Source organism: Chanos chanos, chromosome 7 (genome assembly GCF_902362185.1).
Source record: "Chanos chanos chromosome 7, fChaCha1.1, whole genome shotgun sequence".
NCBI lineage: Eukaryota > Metazoa > Chordata > Actinopteri > Gonorynchiformes > Chanidae > Chanos > Chanos chanos.
The window spans coordinates 12021831-12043871 of record NC_044501.1 but is presented as its reverse complement, the minus strand read 5'-3'; the positions used below and the strand labels follow the sequence as shown (position 1 = coordinate 12043871).

Sequence of the window (22041 nt, the reverse complement as noted above, 5' to 3'; positions counted from 1 at the left end):
CACAGAGAAGAAGTTCTTAGTGCCCTGCTAAACCTAACCTCACAGTGCCTGTCTGCTCCGGTCTGTATCACAGATCTGTGAGGACAGAATGACTGCGTATTGAAACCCAGCCTGGAAAACCGTGTCGAGGTGTCGGCCAAGGCCCATAAATTCAGGATTATGTGTTCCGATTAGATGTCAAACAGATAAGAAGTCAAATCCATCCCGTGCCTCTGAAACCACAGAACCCTTGGATATTCATTCACAAACAGATTAGTGCATATTTATGGGTATCCATCCTACTCAACCCCCCCCCAACCCCCCCCCACACCCCTCTCAAACGAACACTCTGTACATTTGACAACTTCTATAAATATGCCATTCCTTTATTGGTATTGATCAACTTTTCCATCTTCCTTATACATCTCAGACTCAAGTACAGGAATGCCTTTCACCTATTTGTCTCTGGGTAAAATAGTCAGTAGGCTAAAGGCAGATAGAGGTGGCCCGGGAGGGAAGGGCGGGGCTAGTTTTTTTCTTCTTTTTTTTTTTTTTTGGAGGGGAGGGTGGTAACAACAGCCTTGTAGACTCTAGAATGACAGAGTGGGTTATTTTTGAATGGAAGAAGAAGAAAAAAAAAAACATAATAGAACTGCATTCCAAGAAAAAAAGAAAAAAAAAAGAAAAAGAAAAGAGAAAACAATAACAATGCATCAATATATTTAACATCTAAAATCTTTGTCAAGTCTTAACCTTCACCCCGCGTTGGTGTGTGTGTGTGTGTGTGTGTGACATCCCCTCACGCTGTTACGGCACCACCCCCTTCCCCGCCCTTTCCCCCTCTGATTGATCAGCGAGAGACGGATCCCGTGTAAACACAGGGCGGCAACCATCTTGGGGGGGTGGGGTGGTGGTGGTGAGGTGGGGGGGGGGGGGGGCTGTCACGGCCGTGATAATGGAGAGGAAAAAGAAAAAAAAAACAACTGAGAGATCTGAAGAACAGGCACATTGGAATAGTGTGTAAAAGTTTTCTAGCGGTCACTGTTTACAACAGTGGTAATAGCTCCGTTTCTCACAGAAAAACACTTTTTTTTTCTATCTTTTTTTTTTTTTCCTTGATTTCTTTAAACCTTTTTTTTTTTAATATCACTATGCTCCCCACCCACAGAAAGAGGAGGGGAGAGGGGACAAGAGGGAGTGTGTGTTAGATCCTGCGCTGTCATCCCCCTGATATTTTGTGTGTATGTGTGTGTGTGTGTGTATGTGTGTGTGTGTGTGTGTGTGTATGTGTGTGTGTGTGTGTGTGTGTGTGTGTGTGTGTGTTTTAAGGTTTTAAGAGTAAGAGGTTCGGGTTTGTACGCGAGAAATTTACACACATGAATTAGCAACACTGACTCCTTGATCGCAAAAAATGATCTGAGGAAAATTGTGTGTGTGTGTGTGTGGGTGGGTGTGTGTATGTTTGTGTGTGTGTGTGTTTCTGTCTGTCTGGGTTTGTGTAAGTGCCCATCTGAAAACATGGATCTATTTCAGTCTTTTTTCTGATCAGATGATTTCAAAGGTCTTCTTCAGCTCCATGATCAGCTGCCAATCGGATTTCTGCATCTCGTCTCTGAACCAGTTCTTCAGCGCGTCGATGGACTGCCGCGTAATCTGTGGACCACACGCACACAAAAAAAAGCCAACCTTTCACCACAGCTCTTCAGATTCTTCTAGAAACAAAACTACAGGTCAACAGAATCTAGACCTACTGCTTTGAACTGTTACAAATCGGCGCCAAAAAAAAAAAAAAAAAAAAGGACCAAAAAAAAAAAAGCAGCATGGCGGTCCCTCGGCCGTTTGTCGCGGGGGTCGTACCTTGCTAACGATGATATCTGTGGCCTCGAAGTGTCGGCCGTACATCTTGGGCGACTCTCCAGGAATGGGCTCGATTTTCACACATATCTCCTGCCCTTTCTTAGCCGTGTCCACGCCCTTATGGTTTACTTCAATACTGGTCACAATGCCAATGTCTACAAACTGTCAGAGAGACAGAGACAGAGAGGAGAAACATCAACCATCAGCCCTGATAACATGAAAAAACATGAAAAAGAAAAAAAAAAAAAAAGAAAGACACAGACACACCTAAAAAAATATCAGAATTGACTGCGATGTGGGAAGCACGCATTCCTTTACCACTGTTTTGGTGACTTATTTTTCTCTGTTATATACACACACACACACACACACTTACGCCTTTGCTGGGCACGCAGAGTGGAGTACCCTGTTTGAGCACCCCGGCGTCCACGGTCACACCCATGACGATGGGGTCTCGAGAGTTGAAGATGAACTGAGGCAAGATACGGAGCTTACAGGGGAACACTGCTATGTGCCTGTGAGAGAGTTGATCACACAAAACACACACACACACACACACATTAAATTCACACACAAACACTTCCTTCCAGAGCCACTTCCTTCCTGGCTTTCTGAGCACCTGTCTCCAAGAATCAGACTTAACCCTAGAACAGTTGGCTGTCATATCCAACATACTAGACAACAAGAGTCCTTTGAAAAGAGCCCCTCTTTACACTGTCAGAGTGTGACGGTTCACTAAACTCACACTGCACTGTCACTGTTCGGCACCGAGTGTGATTTTACAAAACAGTCTGGAGCGGGCCACTGGGCAATACATACTATTCAAAATAAATACTGGAATCTACAGCTCCAGTGTGAATGATGACACAGGGCTCTGAGGTTGCAGGCTGATATCCTGAACCAGGCATTACAGAACAAACTCTGTTTTGTTGATCTGGGCCCCGTGCTGTCCGAGCTGACGTCGGTATTTCCGCACCGCGCTGGAAAATCCATTCATTTGTCTTTTCATGTTCATTGTCTGTTCTGTGGACTTCATATGTATTACTGTGTGATAAGTGGATCAGAACCGGTGCTTGACACCACAGTCCCTCGGGTTCCGTGCCCTGGCATATTACGCCACGTCGACAGACTGCAACTAGCTAAGGAGTCCGTATTCAAATGCTGTATAACATCAGTCCTCACCAAATGTGTATTTCTTTTAATGCAGAATTAGGGCACAACAGTCTGTGGAAAACTGCTGAACTTCGGAGGATGCCTTTTGCTTTGTACTTTAAAGATGTACGTTTAAATGGGTTCAGTGTGCATACTCCACTCCAGCTTACATCAAAGGAACATGATTTCTGTTCTATGAAAATGTGTTGATGTAACGTTAAAAAGGAGCGTCAGATATGAAGTGAGAAATGGTGAGGAAGCTGGTTATGCAGATGAGTGGGGTGCCTGCGTACTTGAACTCGTCCTGTTTCTGTTTCTTGTAGTCTTCTCTGTACTTGGTGAAGGAGTCAAAGAGGTGATAGATAATCTCAGCACTGAAAATCCTCACGCCCAAACTGTCAGCCATCTCCTGAGCGTCCCTCTCCACCTTCACGTCAAAGGCCAGGATCACCGCGTACCTACACACACACACACACACACACACACACACACACACACGGACACAGAGACGCGAGTTATTCACAGCGTCGAGCGGAACCCGTTTTATCAACACCTACGACGTTAAACATGAGCGTCTTCCTCAACTCAGTCACTATCTTCTCCCTCGCGCTGTTCTGCGGCTGTGTGTGTGAGCGAAGGAATTTTTCCAGACATGATAAAGTGTAGTAACAGTCAGACAGAGAGGGGCTCTACAGACAGCGATTGTGAATATGTTCTGGGTGCTAAGGCACGTACTGGGGGTCGTGTTCCAGCATAGTGGATGCTTTCATGACGTCCTTCTTGTGCACAGGGCCAATGTTAATGCCTGCGTACTGAAAGAGAGAGAGAGAGAGAGAGAAAGACAGATGGATGCGCCATCAATAAACTGGGAGATTAAAAGTGCTGAGAGGAGAGGAAGGTCAGTTTCTGTCATAACTGAAATCTACACAAAGAGATAAAACCACTAAGAGTTCTGCTATGCGAACAGAAGAAAGACACTGTGCCCAGCTGGAAGGAGCAGACACTCTTCAGTACATGTGAAGTTGGTATAATCATTCAAATAAGCACTTTTAGGATGTTTCAGTTAAAGTGGTAAGTGAGTCTTTCTGAGTAAAATGGTCTGAAGTGCTAGGCCGACGTGGAGTGTGTGTTGTTGATGCTGAGTTGTTGTGGAGTGTGTATTGTTGTGGAGTGTGTGTTGTTGATGCTGAGTTGTTGTGGAGTGTGGGTTGTTGATGCTGAGTTGTTGTGGAGTGTGGGTTGTTGATGCTGAGTTGTTGTGGAGTGTGTGTTGTTGATGCTGAGTTGTTGTGGAGTGTGTGTTGCTGATGCTGAGTTGATGTGGAGTGTGTGTTGCTGATGCTGAGTTGATGTGGAGTGTGTGTTGTTGAAGCTGAGTTGATGTGGAGTGTGTGTTGTTGAAGCTAAGTTGTTGTGGAGTGTGTGTTGTTGATGCTGAGTTGATGTGGAGTGTGTGTTGTTGATGCTGAGTTGATGTGGAGTGTGTGTTGTTGATGCTGAGTTGATGTGGAGTGTGTGTTGTTGATTCTGAGTTGATGTGGGGCGTGTGTTGTTGATGCTGAGTTGTTGTGGAGTGTGTATTGTTGATGCTGAGTTGATGTGGAGTGTGTATTGTTGATGCTGAGTTGATGTGGAGTGTGTATTGTTGATGCTGAGTTGTTGTGGGGCGTGTGTTGTGGAGTGTGTGTTGTTGATGCTGAGTTGATGTGGAGTGTGTGTTGTTGATGCTGAGTTGATGTGGGGCGTGTGTTGTTGATGCTGAGTTGATGTGGAGTGTGTGTTGTTGATGCTGACATGATGTTGAGTGTGTGTTGTTGATGCTGAGTTGATGTGGAGTGTGTGTTGTTGATGCTGACATGATGTGGAGTGTGTGTTGTTGATGCTGAGTTGTTGTGGAGTGTGTTGATGATGCTGAGTAGTTGTGGAGTGTGTGTTGTTGATGCTGACATGATGTGGAGTGTGTGTTGTTGATGCTGAGTTGATGTGGAGTGTGTGTTGTTGATGCTGAGTTGATGTGGAGTGTGTGTTGTTGATGCTGAGTTGATGTGGAGTGTGTGTTGTTGATGCTGAGTTGATGTGGAGTGTGTGTTGTTGATGCTGACATGATGTGGAGTATGTGTTGTTGATGCTGAGTTGTTGTGGAGTGTGTATTGTTGTGGAGCGTGTATTGTTGTGGAGCGTTTATTGTTGTGGAGTGTGTGTTGTTGTGGAGCGTGTGTGTGTGTGTGAGACTCACAGGCACTTTGGATGTACGTAGGAATTCCAGCAGCGCCTCCAGAGAGCCCAGAGTGGAAGCCTGGACATACACTCCTTTCTCCTCCAGCTTTATAGAGTTAAGGGTCTGTTTCAGCTCCCGAATCAGCTCATCCTACACACACACACACACAAACATAATCATAAATGTAACCATAAACACACTCGGTGCACTGAAGTTTTAAAAAAGGCCAGAGCTGGCTCATTATAAGGAAGATGCTGAGTCAATGCAAAGGAGACCAACATTGGGGGGAGGGAAAAAAAAAAGAGAGAGAGAGAGAGAGAGAGAGAGAGAATCAAAAGGGAGACGACAAAATGGGATGAAAAGGAATAAAAATAAAAGCTAAAGCCAGTCTTTACCCTCAGCACTGGAATCTCATCCTCTTTATGGGCGACGAGCAGGGGAAGTCCCGCCAACGTTTTTTCCAGATCTTTACCCAGAATCTTCACTCCCTGGGCCGTCGACACCTCCTTATGCTTCTCATACTGGTTCTGCACGGCACGGAAACAGACCGTCTTTCAAATGGTGCTCATTCAGTCAAACAGACAAACAGTCAAAGACTCTCCGTCTGTGTAACTGATTTCACATTAAACTCAGTACAGGCACTTTTAATGGGACCAGTCCAATTAAAAGTCCAATCTGTTTCTGCTCGTTTTCAAACCTGTTTCAAATTGAAGTTAGTGTCAAGAGGCTTTATGGGATCTGCATTTAAGGAGTCAGTGAGAAAGGGAAGCAGAGCAGCCAGTCCTGTTTTTAAACTCTAACTGGAGCTAATTACATATACATACAGATGACTTTATGAAAAGCGAAGATGAGGAGAAAAAAAAAAACAAACAAAAAAAAAAACAAACAAAAAAAAAACCAACTGTATCCTGACCTTGACCCTCAGCTCTTTGAGGGGTGGGGGCAAGAGCAGCCCCCTGATCTGGGTGACGATGGGACCCTCTACCCCAGGAACGATGATGGTCTCTCCCTCCCTCAGTCGACCGTTAATCAGGATTACGTCTATCGTAGTCCCCATACCGGGCAGAGCCTTCACCTGTAAGATACACAGTGAACACACATATCAGTCACACACAGCCTTTACATACACCACACAAAGCATTTACCTAGGAGCACACACAGTGAACATACATCAGACACACACAAACACATACACACACACACACACACACACACACACACACACACACACACTCACACACACACACAGCCTTCAGGTATGGCAGACACAATTTGTACAAACGTACACACATAGATAGATACATACGAAGGTTGGGTGATTTGGCCTATAAATAATGTTGCGATACTTTTAGGTTACATCGCTATACACGATATATATCTCGATATTTTCATCTGTGATAATCTGTCACCGTGACTAACCACTCTGCAGAACACTAACAGTCACATCACAGTATTGAGGGTCTTATTGAATTTTTTGAATCCGGGCTTTTCTACTACACTAACTGAGGCCACATCTTTGGCGATGTAGTTGGTTACTGCGTTCTTTCCATTTTGGACTTTTTTTTTTGTCGTATGGGATTGATTTGGAAAATGAAGAAGCCAGAGTCATTTGCTTCTGGGCTGGTTGCTTTGGTGTTTTATTTGGTGTGGGTGGAGATTTGGGCATGAGGAGTTTCAGGCATTATTCATTTTGTAGTGGGTGGCATTTCAAATGGTGAAACAAATTTGTGGTACTGCTACCTTTTGTGGCAATGGCTTTGCTGCATATTTTGTGGATATCCCTTGTTTGTTCAACATCTTCCTTGCGATACCCAAACCACTGCCAGACGACGGATCCAGTGCTGTCTCTCTTCAGAACCAATTTGTCCACCTCCATTTTCTATTACCGTTTCCGAACTGACCATGTATAAGCTCGTTTTGGATACCCCTTCTCCACCAACAGGGAACGGATTCCGTTCTGGCACCAAATTTTGAAGCGTTCGGAGCATTTCGACCAAAAATAAATTGGTTCGGAACCTGAAAAGTTGGTTCTCAGCTGGAACCAAAAGATGGCTGGTTTTTCCAGCGTGAACCGTACTTTATTTCCGTTGTGCATTGCGCAATGCCGTACGTTGATGACGCAGCCTTGATTACAATGGTGGAAACGCGGGCCGGTTCGCTAGATGGCACCGAGGCTCAAAGAACCCTGAATGGCACCGGTTCAAGAACCCGTTCCCTGCTCTGTCAGTGTGAGGTGTTGCAGGAGGAGGTCGACTCACCTCCATGACCTGGGCCCGGAGCTCGTCACAATGTGCCAGGCGGCGTGCCAGCATGGTCTGGGTCAGCTCCACCAGCAGGGCGATCAGATTACCCATGCCGTCCCCGGTGTGCGCCGAAGTGGGTACCAGAGACACAAACGTACGCGGGTCGGTATTCTCATAGAAAAGAGCAGCATTCAGTCCCTGTGAAGAGAGAGAGAGACATACATACACACACACCACACACACACACACACACACACACACACACACACACACACACACACACAAAACATCAGTTCAAATGAAAGAAAGTAGTGAATGAAAAGGTGCGCTGCTCTTTCAGGTACTAATCAGTCAAAAGCAATTCGAGATGAACACAAGAGTCAAAGCCTGCTCAACAGTATTAAGAAAAATGCAGATATGAGATTTGAAGATGCCTGATGAGTGATTTAAATATCTGAATATGACAAAAAGTGTGACTGCGACTACAGAAGGTGGCCTTCACAGACCTGCTGTGCAAACTCCACGATGACAGCTTTGGCTCTCTCATCAAACTCATCCTTGGTGTTCCTCTTCTGTTTCTTCAGCGTGGTCACCACGTCTGTGTCTGGACTTTTCTTCCAGTCGTACAGACGATCGATCTGAGAGACAAGAGTCACAACGTCACATACACGGCAATAAGGGATGTCCTGTACAGAGTTAGTGGACACCGTCGATCTTATCCTCTCCTATCTCATCCACAGGTAGTGGTGTAGATAGTACACACCCAGCTCTGAAATCTCATTAGCAATGGAAAAACACATTTACAAAGGATGACACCTGTACAAGTAGTCTGTTTAAGTGTTTCTATTTTTGTTTGAGTCCCTCAGTACAAATCTGTAAATAAGAGAAGGCTGTCACTTGATTTATGTTTGTAAAAATTTTGAAGTATCTGAAATAACCTCTCAGTGCTGAACGCTCATTTCTGCTAGGCATCTCTGGCCTGAGCAGGTAATACTGCAATTCAATACAGGTCTGAAATCAGTGATAGGCCTGGTAAGAAACAGATATTTAGGTGACTAGCTGGTCCTGGATCAGTTGTTTTTTTGGGGGGGGGGGGGGGGGTGATGGTTGTGAGTGGAGAGACTGACCTTGTTGAGGGCGACGATGAAGGGGCATTTCTTCTCTTTGAGGAGGTTGATGGACTCCAGTGTCTGAGGCTCTAGGCCATGCATGATGTCCACTACCAGGATGGCAATGTCACACAGGGAACTGCCTCTGTTTCTCAGGTTACTGTGGGGTCACACACAGCACTTAGACATATATGTGCGTGTGTGTGTGTGTGTGTGTGTGTGTGTGTCTTTCCTTCTCTCACACACACATACACACACCCTTGGACCATACATCACACACAGAATAACAGCAAACTGGTAAAGTTCTGTAAAGATGTGGTCCTAGTTTAATGGAGCAGTGATTACAAGCGCGCACACACACACACACACACACACACACACACACACACACACAGACGCAGGATTCACATGGTGTTCTAAATGAGAATTTACCTAAAGGACTCGTGCCCAGGTGTGTCGATAATAAGCATTCCAGGTACCTTAATGTTCTCTCTGTCAAACTAAAAAAAAAACCACACGCACACACACACAAAGGCACACTCATTAAATCCATCCACATCCATAAAACACATCAATAAAAACATATGACGCATCAAAAACATTTCACTGCCAAACGCTCAGGAGTCAAGCAACAGACACTTGAGAAAAGCGGCGGGAGTGTTTGGAATAGAGAGATACCCACGTTTTTGACCATCTTGGTCTGTTCTACGATGGTATCCAAGGGAACGTTCGTGGCGCCAATCTGTTGAGTGATGCCACCCGCTTCGCCGTCCTGGACATGTGTGTGTCTCAGCTGGCGAGGAGAAGAACGGGGGGGGACGCCGTTAAAACACACACAAAGGCGCAGACGCAATAACGCGACATTCGTAACCGGTCCTTAATGAAACACACACGCACCTTGTCCAGGATTTTGGTCTTCCCTGTGTCTACGTGACCCAGAACACACACCACTGGAGACCGCAGCTCGTCCAGGTTGATGTTCTTCAGGTTTTCCTGTCGTCGTTTCTGAAGAGTCAAAGTGTCATGATTAGAAAGAGAGAGACATGAGGTTCCTCTGTAAGGATAAGACATGAATTCTGTTCCTGCGAAACTTATGGAGTCTCCTCTCTTATAAAAAAAAAAGACCACTCTCACTTCAAGAACCTTTCGGTTTTGAAGGCCGTCAAAGCGCGAGGAAAAAAAAATGTTGTTATCACTTCCTTTGAAAAGTACTTGTGTGAGAGTGTACGTGTGTCTACGTCTGTGTGTGTGCGTGTGCGTGTATGTGTGTGCGTGCGTGCATGTGTGTGTGCTCGCTTGTGAGTGTGCTCGCTTGTGAGTGTGTGCGTGTGCGTGCTCGCTTGTGCGTGTGCGTGTGTGAGTGTGCGTGCTCGCGTGTGAGTGTGAGTGTGCGTGCTCGCGTGTGAGTGTGTGTGTGTGTGTGCATACCTCGATGCGTCTCTTGGCTTTGTCATACATCCTCTCCTCTTTAGTGCGCCCGTCATCAGAGTCACTCTCACTGCTGGAGTCTGAGCTCATCTCTTTGCCTGCTTTCTTCTTAGCAGTCTCTTTTTCCTCCTCCTCATCTCCTTCGCTCTCTTCCTCACCCTCTTCTTCCTCCTCCTCCTCGTCGTCCTCCTCCTCTTCTTCTTCCTCTTCCTCCTCCTCGCTGCCGTTCTCGGCGTCTGGGACAGAGGCGGACACCTGGGACGTTTCCTTTACCTCGATGTGGACTTTTTTCATATCTGTGCACAGGAGCAACACAAAGGAAAATCGCCTAAATGACGACCACTTCCCACTGGTTCCCATCAATGAGCTCATTGTCATTAGTGCAATTTTTGAACAAAGCAGCTGTAAAAATGAGGTCTCGTTTACTTATTTACAAGACATAATACAATAATAAAAATAACAGGTAGTGATGTTGATTATGAGGCAACCACGGCCGTACCCTTCTCCTCATCACTGGCCATGGCTTCCCAGTCATCCAGATCTGCCGGCTCCTGCTTCTGCTCAGCCTCTACAGAGAGAGAGAGAGGGGGGGGGGGGGGGGGGGGGTGGGGGAGGGAGAGAGAGAGAGAGAGAGAGAGAGGGGGAGAGAGAGAGAGAGAGAGAGAGAGAGAGAGGGGGAGAGAGAGAGAGAGAGAGAGAGAGAGGGGGGGGAGAGAGAGAGAGAGAGAGAGAGAGAGGGGGAGAGGGGGAGAGAGAGAGAGAGAGAGAGAGAGAGAGAGAGAGAGAGAGAGAGAGGGAGAGAGAGAGAGATAGAGAGAGAGGGGGAGAGAGAGGGGGAGAGAGAGAATGCACATCAGAATATTCTGTCTACCAACGGCCTTTTTAACATGAACGGTCTTCACTCGTTGTCGAGACTCTTCTACGTTCAACTGCGCGTCACGTTACCTGGTTCTGCTTTTGGGGCATCCACCTCCATCTCACTCACGATTGGCTCTGCCGTCTCTGATGTAGGTGATGTCACTTCAGAAGTCTCTGATTGGGTGAAAAGAATCATTGAGACAGATTAGTGGATAGAAAAAGAATCGTTGAGACATCGTGTTGTCTTCCAAGAGAATAACTGACCCCCCCACCCCACCAAAAAAAAAGTAAAGAAAGAAGGAAAAAAGGGATAGCAACTACAGATATGAGACAGTGAATGACGGTGAGATATTTACCCTCAGGTGATTGTACGGTTGGCTTCTTTTTCCTCGAGTAAACAGGCTTTTTCTTTGGCATTGAGTCTTTGGATGGCACTTCAACACCTGACAAAGCAAAACCACAAAGCGTTCAATTCATCTTCATGTTTCATTATGATAAGACCCATCATTCATAAAGTCAAATACCATTTTATATCTGATTCATCTGGTCCATGAAAATCCCCCCAGTCAACCTATACTCCGCATCAGCGTCGGCAACCTTAAAGCCACAGATCAGGCTTTTAAGACTTTTAGGACTAGTGGGGTTTGAAATACATACAACTGGTAGAGTGGCTGAATATCATCTAATAACTTTGTTGTTTCTGTTCGGTGCGCCTTGCACGAAGCAGGATTTCCCCAGTCGGCCGGATAACTTGAGCCAAATGCAAAAAAACCCCCGAAAAACGTCGAAGATGAGAATGGCTCGGGCTCGTTCTTTACGAACGATCTCGTATTTAAACGAGCGTTCACCGGGATTATCCGGCTGACGGAGGGAGCTCCTGCTTTGCGGGCCGTGTCCGCGTTGTGCCGGGCGTACCCTGAGCCTGTAGCATGCGGAGAGTGGCCTCGGCTCTGGCCCGGGCTTCCTTCTGAGCCTTCGTCAGCAGCCTCCCCTCTTTCTTCAACCTCTCTTTCCTTTCCTTATCCTTCTGTTTCTTCTTCTCCTTTCTCTCCGCCTCCAGCCGTTCCTGCGGAGACGAAACGCGGCGACTTAGAAGGAAAACACCCAGCGTGCTGGTGCTCACTCTTTCAGCGCATACTTACGCACCATTAATTATGATTTATTTGTGTGTTTAATCTTGTAATTTTATCAGGTAGCCTCATTAAAGTATGAAATTCCCTGACTAAAATTGCTGGTTACGAACAAAACAATGACCATTACACAAAACATGTAGAAAACACACAAGCTCTAAAGTGTACCTGTTCAGGCTCTAAAGTGTTCCTGTTCAAGATCTAAAGTGTACCTGTTCGGGCTCTAAAGTGTACCTGTTCAGGCTCTAAAGTGTACCTGTTCAAGCTCTAAAGTGTACCTGTTCAGGCTCTAAAGTGTACCTGTTCGGGCTCTAAAGTGTACCTGTTCAAGCACTAAAGCGTACCTGTTCAAGCACTAAAGTGTACCTGTTCAAGCACTAAAGTGTACCTGTTCGGGCTCTAAAGTGTACCTGTTCAAGCTCTAAAGTGTACCTGTTCGGGCTCTAAAGTGTACCTGTTCAGGCTCTAAAGTGTACCTGTTCAGGCTCTAAAGTGTACCTGTTCAAGATCTAAAGTGTACCTGTTCAGGCTCTAAAGTGTACCTGTTCAGGCTCTAAAGTGTACCTGTTCAGGCTCTAAAGTGTACCTGTTCAAGCACTAAAGTGTACCTGTTCAAGATCTAAAGTGTACCTGTTCAAACACTAAAGTGTACCTGTTCAAGCTCTAAAGTGTACCTGTTCAAGCTCTAAAGTGTACCTGCTCAGGCTCTAAAGTGTACCTGTTCAAGATCTAAAGTGTACCTGTTCAAGATCTAAAGTGTACCTGTTCAAGATCTAAAGTGTACCTGTTCAAGTCTAAAGTGTACCTGCTCAGGCTCTAAAGTGTACCTGCTCAAGCACTAAAGTGTACCTGTTCAAGCTCTAAAGTGTACCTGTTCAGGCTCTAAAGTGTACCTGCTCAGGCTCTAAAGTGTACCTGTTCAAGCACTAAAGTGTACCTGTTCAAGCTCTAAAGTGTACCTGTTCAAGCACTAAAGTGTACCTGTTCAGGCTCTAAAGTGTACCTGTTCAAGATCTAAAGTGTACCTGTTCAAGATCTAAAGTGTACCTGTTCAAGCACTAAAGTGTACCTGTTCAGGCTCTAAAGTGTACCTGTTCAGGCTCTAAAGTGTACCTGTTCAGGCTCTAAAGTGTACCTGTTCAAGATCTAAAGTGTACCTGTTCAGGCTCTAAAGTGTACCTGCTCAGGCTCTAAAGTGTACCTGTTCAGGCTCTAAAGTGTACCTGTTCAAGATCTAAAGTGTACCTGTTCAAGCACTAAAGTGTACCTGTTCAAGCTCTAAAGTGTACCTGTTCAAGCACTAAAGTGTACCTGTTCAGGCTCTAAAGTGTACCTGTTCAAGATCTAAAGTGTACCTGTTCAAGATCTAAAGTGTACCTGTTCAAGCACTAAAGTGTACCTGTTCAAGCACTAAAGTGTACCTGTTCAGGCTCTAAAGTGTACCTGTTCAGGCTCTAAAGTGTACCTGTTCAGGCTCTAAAGTGTACCTGTTCAAGATCTAAAGTGTACCTGTTCAAGCACTAAAGTGTACCTGTTCAAGATCTAAAGTGTACCTGTTCAAGCACTAAAGTGTACCTGTTCAAGCTCTAAAGTGTACCTGTCCAAGCTCTAAAGTGTACCTGTTCGGGCTCTAAAGTGTACCTGCTCAGGCTCTAAAGTGTACCTGTTCAAGCACTAAAGTGTACCTGCTCAAGCTCTAAAGTGTACCTGTTCAAGCACTAAAGTGTACCTGTTCAAGCACTAAAGTGTACCTGTTCAAGATCTAAAGTGTACCTGCTCAGGCTCTAAAGTGTACCTGTTCAAGCACTAAAGTGTACCTGTTCAAGATCTAAAGTGTACCTCTTCAAGCTCTTAAGTGTACCTGTTCAAGTCTCTGGGCTTCCAGTTCTTCTAAGCGACGCTGCCTCTCCTCTTCCTCTTTCCTGGCTCGCTCCTCTTCCTCTTTCATCCGGGCCAGGGCCTCCTGCATGGCCTTTACCGTGGCTTTGCTTGGTCCCTTCTTCTTTTCTTTCTCCTCTACTTTCTTCTTTTTCTTATCTTTTTTCTTCTTGTCTCCTTCGCCCTCCTCTGAAGACAATGGAAAAAAACGAGAGAGGTCAGAGACAGAACGTAATGACGTTCATTTCAAAATTTAAGTCAAACAAATGCAATACAGGGCATACACTGGGACTCTTTCGTAGGGCTGCTCGAGTATGGCAAAAATCATAATCACGATTATTTTGGTCAATATCGAGATCGCGATTACGTAACACGTTTACTCATTGACTTTGGAGACATCGTGCGTTTATCGAACTTTTAAAAATAACTTGTCTTTTTAACAGTAGATTTTCTTGAACTTTAAATATAATTCAATTGAAAAACAGATTTAAATTAAATTACATTAAAAAACAGAAATGAAATAAATAATTTATTTCATTTGGAAATAAATGAAATAAATAATGAATATCAAATTTCATATATATATATATATATATGAATATTTATATAAGGAGAGAGAGAGAGATATGCATACACACACACAAACACAATATACAATTAAATAAATAATAGTTTTATCTCGATTATCTTGTTTTCATAATCATTGGAAGCCAAAATTGTAACTGAAAATAAAATTCGATTAATTGCTCAGTCCTACTCATTAGTATTTGGCAGTAAGGACAACAACTGAAAACTCACCCTCTCCTTGGGCATCAGCTCCATCCTGCTCCTCTGACACAGCGGTTTCTAACTTTTTGGTTTCTGTAGAGGGCGTAGCAGCAACTGGCTCGCTCTTTTTGCTCTCGTCTTTCTTGGCCGCCTCCTCTTCTTTCTCTCTCTGTTTCTTCAGTTTGGCCCTTTCCTCCTCTTTCTTCTTGCGCTCCCGCTCTTTCTTCTCGGCCTTTTTTTGAGCCGCCGTCTTTATCTTGAAGGTGCCGTCTTCCTCGTCTGCTCCTTTCTCGTCCTCGCTGTCCGCTTTCGCCTTCCCTTTACCCTTCTGCTTCTGGGCTTTTCGTCTGACCTGGGAGTCGTCGTCCGAATCGTCCTCCTCGTCCTCGCCACCTCCACCACCCTCTCCTTTCCTCGCACCTCCATCCTCGTCCTCCTCCGAGTCAGAGCCGGCCTTTTTCCTGCCTTTTTTGTTGCCCTTGGCCTTCTTCTGTGGTCTGGAGCCCTCGTCCTCAGAGTCTGAAGCAGCAGCAGCAGCAGGGGGAGGCGCCATCGTCTTCTTGTCTTTCTGCCCGTGGTCGTTTTCCAGGTTGCCTTGACTTTCAGCTTCTTCACCGTCCTCATCGTCCAAGCTCGCCTTCTTCCCCTTCTTGGCTTTCTTCTTCTCCGCCTTGGTGAGAGCGGGCTCGGGTTCCGCCTCTTCGAGTGAGTCCGATTTCTGCCCCAAAGAAAGAGAAGAGGGTGATTGATCGATTGACGACAGCATCACAGGTAGCTGGTCGACCAAACTGTTGGCTTTGTCAAAGAGATGAGAACTTTCCAAAGTTTGGACATAATTGTGTTTCTCAAATGATGCTCAAAGCAAAAATACTGAGTATTCAGCACAAAAAAAAGCCAAAGTAAAACAAATATAAAACTATAAACCAATCATTTCTTCCATTTTAAATCTTGTGTACACAAACTGCATACCAAAGCGATTTACATTGGCACAAAGAAATTATACTTTGGAAATGGCGTCCAAAAACATGCAACTGAATATTATATCTGTCCAAAGGCAAGCGAAGGCGTTATAAGTGAAGAAGTCCTACCTTTACCGGTTCTTTGTTGGGTTGTGCTCCTTGAGTTTCGAGCGATAATTCCTCCAGCTCTTTCAGGATGTCGTCTTCACTGTGGGGTGTCAAAAACACCGAGTAAGAGAACAATTTTACGCTCCAACTTTAAACATAAAATAAATGTTGACGTTTAAAAAAAAGGGAGAGAGAGAAATGGCGGAGAAGCGGGAGAAGACCTACTCGAAGTCGTCTTTTTTTCCTGCTTTTTTTCCTTTCTTCCCCTTCCCTTTGCCTTGTTCCTTGGCTGCACCGGCACCTTCAATCTCCGCAGCTAAGGCATCAATATCAATGCCATCGTCTTTGGCACTGTGTAAATAAAGTGTGAATACTTTAGACACGATGTCACCAACACGCGAGACATTTCAGTAAAGAAAGGGTACAAAATCTGAACAGAAATGAAGTGAATTAAAATTTAATATAAATATAACATTTGACAGACACGCAGCGATTTTGTCCCCCTGTCTGAAAGTCTCAAATGCTGAGGGGTTGACTCTGGGAAATACTGCAAAGCAGAAATGAGTAACTAATAAACTATGAAGCTTGAGAAACATACATCTGTCCATTCGGTGCAAAGCCTGCCTTAGTGTGGAGATAGCACCAGGAGGTCCACGGAAACACTGACTAATCAGCTCTAGTAATACCTACAATACAAAACCCTTTCAATCTGTGCGTACTTAAGGGAAAATAATAATAGAACATCTAACCATGGCCAATCTCAATAACCTTAATCTCTACAATCATGATACAAAACCAAATACCACTCAAATACCTCCAATAAGCCCCACACAAACTAAGCTTTGGGAAATGACCTCCTACCTGCAGAAGAAAAGTCAGCAATGAGGGGCATTCCAGCAATGCCCTTTATAAACAAGAGCTTTAGCCCTCCTTGCATGCATGTTGCATCAGCAACGGAAACCACCTACAGGCCACACCACAGATCAGCAGCACATCCAAAACTTCCTGTCTCAGCACAAATCCAGGCTGATGAAACTGACAGGGAGAAGCTAAAGGCTGGATGGGACTACAGCCCGACCTCAATCTGGGGGACATCGCGTACTGTGGGTCACCAGTTATCTGAGATGGGTGATGCGATGAACGTATGGCTATTCTTAATTCTGCCTCTATTTCTCCATTTCCACCTCTGATAAGACTCAATTTACAAGTGTTGTTATACATGTATACCCGGGAACGTTTCAGAGGCTCTACAGTCTCGTGATACATCACACCACAAATAAACGCTAACTGCTGCTGCGCACCCGGTGATGTGACGTAATCAAGTGTAGTCGACACTCTAAATACCATGCAAATAGTTTCAAGTAAAACTTTATCGTTGAGCTTTTTAAGACAATGAAATGTTCGTAATAATGTTTATTCGCTCGTCCATTTTAAACTGTGTTTCAAAGACAAAGATTTTTAAATGATTTTCGAAACGCACACCTGACAGTAAATAAGTGCCACTGTACAGTGACTGGGAAAAGCGAACATAATAAAATTCCGTGGATTAAACATAATGTTTCTGCTTTTTAACCACGTTTCATGTAGAAGCTGTAGTATTCATCACACATCTTTACGTCGTACATGTCAAATCAAAACAGTTGCGTTTCAGGCATATTAATTTCCCCATAGAACTGTACACGTGCTTCTGCACGGTTTATAACACGGTGACGTCAATACAAAGGTCAGAAATTACAACGTACGGGTTAATGCTAACCATCGAAGCTGGACTTAAACCTGTTAATTTACCAGTGTTCGTGGATGAGTGCCAAGTGTCACAACAGGTTACTGAATCTGGTGGCCTAGTTACAAACTTAACTTGTTCGTAATTTGCTGCTTGGGTACAATTCTTCTTGGGACTTATTCTCTTATTTATCAGAAAGCAATACATTTAGCGTCGTTGATTTCAAGCCGAAAGTGAAATAGAACTTAGAGGCCTATAACGGACAGAGATGGCAAAAGTAAACGTAGAAGTACTTTTGCTAAAAAAAAAAAAATAATTACTCTAGATAGAGTTAAAATATCCCTCCTGAAAAATACTTACGTCAAAGTAAAATAGTCACTCACTTAGACTTTATAAAAAGTTTAACTCTACTTAGAGTACTTTTTTCTACTTTTGCCATCACTGATAACGGGGTGTTCTTCAAGAGTGGCGTTTGTTGCACAACGCAAACAGGCGAACTAGACTGAGCATGGTCACTGCGCAGTGTCCTCTTGTCACCTTTGACATTAACTAATCCCTGCTCTGACAGAGTCCGTACAGCATCCGATTTTCATAAATTTATCATTCAGCATAAACTTCTGCTTCTAGTGCCTAATGTTAAATGACAACATTACTGTAAACAATTACCTGCAATTTTTCAGTAAATTACTGAAGACTACCTGTCCTAAATTTAGAGCAAATATTATGCAAGAAGCTTACTAGGCAAAAATACGGCAACCTTGTATTTTTAGAACTGGCTCAAAAGTGTAATCACTGTTACAAAAAAAACAACAACAACCAGAGTGATGCTTAACTTTTGAAATTTGTGATGTTTACTGTTTTCAATACAAGTTTGTTGCCAGTAAGAGAAAAATAACTGTACAGCTTAAATATTACAGTCTGTAAAACAGCATTTGTATTGTTTTTTTCCCCACTCATGTAAAAACTATAATGTAAAACAGCTTTGCTCGCCTTTAAAATAATTTTTTTTAAGTTACACCTCCACTGTTGACTGTAACCAGGCCATGTTTGTTGTAACATAAATAACTGTACATTTACTATAAATTATTACAAGACCTTCCAGACTGTATTGTACAGTATCATGACATGTCTTAAAAATGATTTGACTGCTAAAGATGCACAGTACAAAAGCCAAACAAAAAGAGTTCGGTATTGTTAACAATCAAAGCAATTACTGACAGTGTACTAGATCTCACAACATAATTGGAGGAAAAAGGTAGCCTAGCAAAATATCTTTTACTAAAGTAACAGAAATAACACCTACCTTAAAAAACATATCTCTGAATTCTGTACACTGAGTGCCCAGTATGGAAAGTACATTTATTAAAATGAGTTCCTGATGGGCAAATTTACCATTGCCAAAAACATGCACGATTGCTATTTTCACACCTGACAACTGGTTTCTTACCAAATATTAATAAAGTTGTTTGCACTCCTAGATTACATTAGTTGAGTTGGTCAGAACTAATCAAACTAACTTTAAAAAGGCATTAAACCACAGTGTTGATCTCTGGGCTCTTCTTACAGACATATGTATCCAGTAGTGTGATCATCTTGGAGAAATAAATGTGATTACAAATGCATACGTTTTTTCGAAGCTGGAAATTTCAGAATATTCTCAAGGGGTTTAATTCATTGATAATACATTTAATAAATAGGCTAGGCCTATTACATAGACCTATTTGTGTTTACAGGTGATGCTGTGCTAGCTAAAAGCTTTAAAGTAAATGTTTTGTTTAGACAGGTACTGTCCTCACCCTTTTACAACAGGTACCTTTACTTACCTGTAAAAATACATAGATCATCTTCACCTAAATGATTCAACTTTCTTCTGCTAAATCGGGAATCCTGACAATTCGGTACCATTGCACATGAACCGTTATCTCTTAACTAGCCAAAACCCAATGACCTGGATGACGTTAGTAGCCATATCACAGACAAAAGGTTAGCTCTATACGTTCCTCTTTCAAGAGTGAAATGCCACAGACAATGAGAGGACCACCAGTACAAAGAAATAGGATGACGCTGCCCCACAAGCGAATGGGTTTGAGGTACCCACACGTAGACAGGAGAGAGCTGGATAATACACCATCTCTTCATCTAAAACTTTGTGGCTTCACATGAGTACCACGGTATCTATGTTCTCATTTGACACTGCGAACTGTGTGTCAGCTACTAAGCTGCCTTCATAAGTAGCTAGCTGGCTAAAGCTATTCTAATGATAAGACTGCACTAACATGAAAACTGGCCATCCACACAATCTTACAGTTAGCTTTCCTGAAAACCGTACACAAAAAAACAGACATTTTGAAAATGTTCCGTTAATGGGTGTCTTGATTTACATCACTATAATGTTACTTATCGCCTGGATACTCAGGAAAGGAGTACCAGCTACCTATGTCACACAACCACTTGCAGGCCTTGTCAGAGAAACTAGCGAGCTAGCTACCGCTATACCGCCACATGAACTCATGACTATCTATGTAAGCTAGCTCTGGCAATATCCACTGAAATATTTATACAGCGTACGAACAGCTTTAATCGAGACACTGAATTTATTACACTAAGGATCTGCTTCATTCAGCCACTTACCTATCCTCTCCTTTATTTTTCTGTTTCTTCCCCATTATCAATGTGCTTTAATGATCTCCCTCGTTGCTCAATGGTGTAGCTCACACATATGGTCGGATGGTATACGAACTACGCATGCGTACCAGAACAGGCGAACAGGCTTGTCATGCACATGCAGCGTGCGCCGCTGGCGTTCACTGGTGAAGTGTAAATTCACTGATCACACAAGGAAAGGATTGCATTGCTGTAGACGTATGTAGTGCATAGACAGGTTTAATTATGTTCACATACCAAGGAGTATTTGTGTATGAGCGGAAGTGTTTCTTTTGTCTGACACATGAATTTGTAAAGTCGTCTACTTTACTTTTTACATTTTTTAACATCTGCTTAAGCCTATCTCTGGTAACATCAATTGCAGCCTATACTCTCATGTGAACCCCAAGGAGTATATGCAAGCCGCCCACACTGCGAAAATTCAGCACATACAAGGATTAAGCTAAAGGCGAAATATTGAAATACTGTCTGAAAATGAGATTAATAATCAATTTAGTTATTACATGGGACTGTAGAAATCTTAAATATGTCGCTAATTGCTAATTTCCACACTTGTTGAACCTCTCCTAAACACTGTCTAATTTTGATATTTTTATCAAGAGAATTTAGTTTCTGAAAACCAGTCACAAGGTAGGCACTATATTAGCACTGAACAGTGCGCGAGCAGTGAATTTATTGTTGCTTGTGTTGTTGTTGTTGCTGTTGAGTGCTCACGCACACATCGTGATTGTTCAGAATTGAGAAATGACATCAATAAATATTTTTTATTTGGGTTAAATCACATCACGGACACGACTTTTTCAAACAAATTATGAATCTTGGTAGTAAGTTCATTACTTTCGTGGTTTGCTCGCATGAAGGAGGCAATAAGTACAGCGGTCTCGTTTGGACAGAATTTGCTGCCTGTCAGAAGAGAACAAAATTCCTTTAACGTCTCTGGATGCAGCCAGTCATGAGGTATGTCTAGAAGACAGCTTTCAACAATGCCGTTCTTGATTTCAATGTTCAACGTCACATTTATATCGGACATCTCATCCACCACAAAGTCTGTACTAATGCTGAACTTTGGAGTTCTTCCATAAACCCACTCCCACGACCGAAGTTCGTGGGTCATTTTGTGAATACCAGGTAGTAGTGTTTCGTTGCTAGGATCAATTGTGATAACTGGGCTGTCAAACCCGAACTCCACATTGTACCGGGACGCGATAGCCTCCATAATAGTGTTGGAATCCAAAGTTGGATCTTCGTCCAAGAGGTTTTTCACAGGAGAGGGCACACTCGGCGTCGCGTTACTTTTTATTCCCTCACACGTGCTTTTCAGCACAGAGGACAACGTTGTCCGATCAGCCGAGCAAAGCAATGTACAGTGGTGATACGCAGCCGCCCGCCCCAATTTTGCTGCGGTGCCTGAAATTTTATAATGTCCGTTAAGCAGTATGTCGAATCTGTCTGTCGCCTGAACATCTAGATTTGGCCGCAGTTCTTTCAGAGCGCCCGTAACAACACTGAGATTTTTGTGTCGGTCATACTTTTTCTTCGACGTGAAGAACGTCATGTTGATGTTTCCTAAATCATGAAAGACGGTTCCACCTCCACTGCGACGTCTCGCGAGTGGAATCCCCATCCGTCTCATCAAACCAAGGTTGCATTCCTGCCAGGGATTTTGATGTCTGCCTATGACAACTGCAGGCGCATTTCTCCACAGAAACAGAACGCTTCTGTTTTGCAAATTAACGTGATCATGTATCCAATCTTCAAAAGCCAGGTTTTCAAAAATGTCTGTTGACATGGATTTTAGGATGACGCCTGTTTTGCCAGTCTCATCAAAATAAGAGGACAGAGTGCTTTTGAGTCGTACGAGCCGTGAGATGTCTCGTATTGTCATTGACATACCAGTAAACGTCCTCAGAATCATCGTAAACGTTCTTTAAAGCTTGTGTCCTGGATAATTTAACTGAGACCTTCTA

General features: G+C 43.6%; 2 protein-coding genes across 4 annotated transcripts; both read right to left on the bottom strand.

Moving 5' to 3' along the window:
- Nucleotides 1-910: 910 nt before the first annotated feature.
- Nucleotides 911-20125, bottom strand: eif5b (eukaryotic translation initiation factor 5B). Of its 3 annotated transcripts, none has more exons than XM_030779825.1 (24): nt 20042-20125; nt 15913-16038; nt 15709-15787; nt 14651-15338; nt 13836-14041; nt 11760-11910; nt 11201-11287; nt 10927-11018; nt 10486-10552; nt 9987-10282; nt 9456-9563; nt 9241-9351; nt 8991-9058; nt 8577-8718; nt 7956-8087; nt 7465-7647; nt 6120-6281; nt 5602-5733; nt 5225-5356; nt 3724-3800; nt 3282-3446; nt 2213-2351; nt 1837-1998; nt 911-1632 (listed from the first exon to the last, which is right to left on the bottom strand). In XM_030779825.1, the coding sequence occupies exons 1-24, from the start codon at nt 20074-20076 to the stop codon at nt 1525-1527; spliced, it is 3648 nt and encodes a 1215-aa protein (XP_030635685.1). In that variant the 5' UTR covers nt 20077-20125; the 3' UTR covers nt 911-1524. The 3 variants fall into 3 exon arrangements, with proteins under 3 accessions (XP_030635685.1, XP_030635684.1, XP_030635683.1); XM_030779824.1 differs by having other exon boundaries at nt 10486-10554; nt 10932-11018; XM_030779823.1 differs by having other exon boundaries at nt 9987-10328; nt 10472-10540; nt 15715-15787.
- A 727-nt stretch (nt 20126-20852) lies between these two features.
- Nucleotides 20853-22041, bottom strand: lipt1 (lipoyltransferase 1). The gene has a single exon (XM_030780734.1). It carries the CDS (start codon nt 21987-21989, stop codon nt 20853-20855), a length of 1137 nt encoding a protein of 378 aa, XP_030636594.1. The 5' UTR covers nt 21990-22041.

What these genes read in the sequence shown, in the direction of transcription:
- eif5b (XM_030779823.1), bottom strand. Translation starts at nt 20,076, where the DNA reads ATGGGGAAGAAACAGAAAAATAAAGGAGAGGATAG. An exon ending in CACAACCCAACAAAGAACCG is followed by an intron (nt 15,339 to 15,714) that starts GTAAAGGTAGGA and finishes TCTTTGGGGCAG; the next exon opens with AAATCGGACTCACTCGAAGA. An exon ending in CCGCATGCTACAGGCTCAGG is followed by an intron (nt 11,288 to 11,759) that starts GTACGCCCGGCA and finishes TTGCTTTGTCAG; the next exon opens with GTGTTGAAGTGCCATCCAAA.
- lipt1 (XM_030780734.1), bottom strand. Translation starts at nt 21,989, where the DNA reads ATGATTCTGAGGACGTTTACTGGTATGTCAATGACAATACGAGACATC.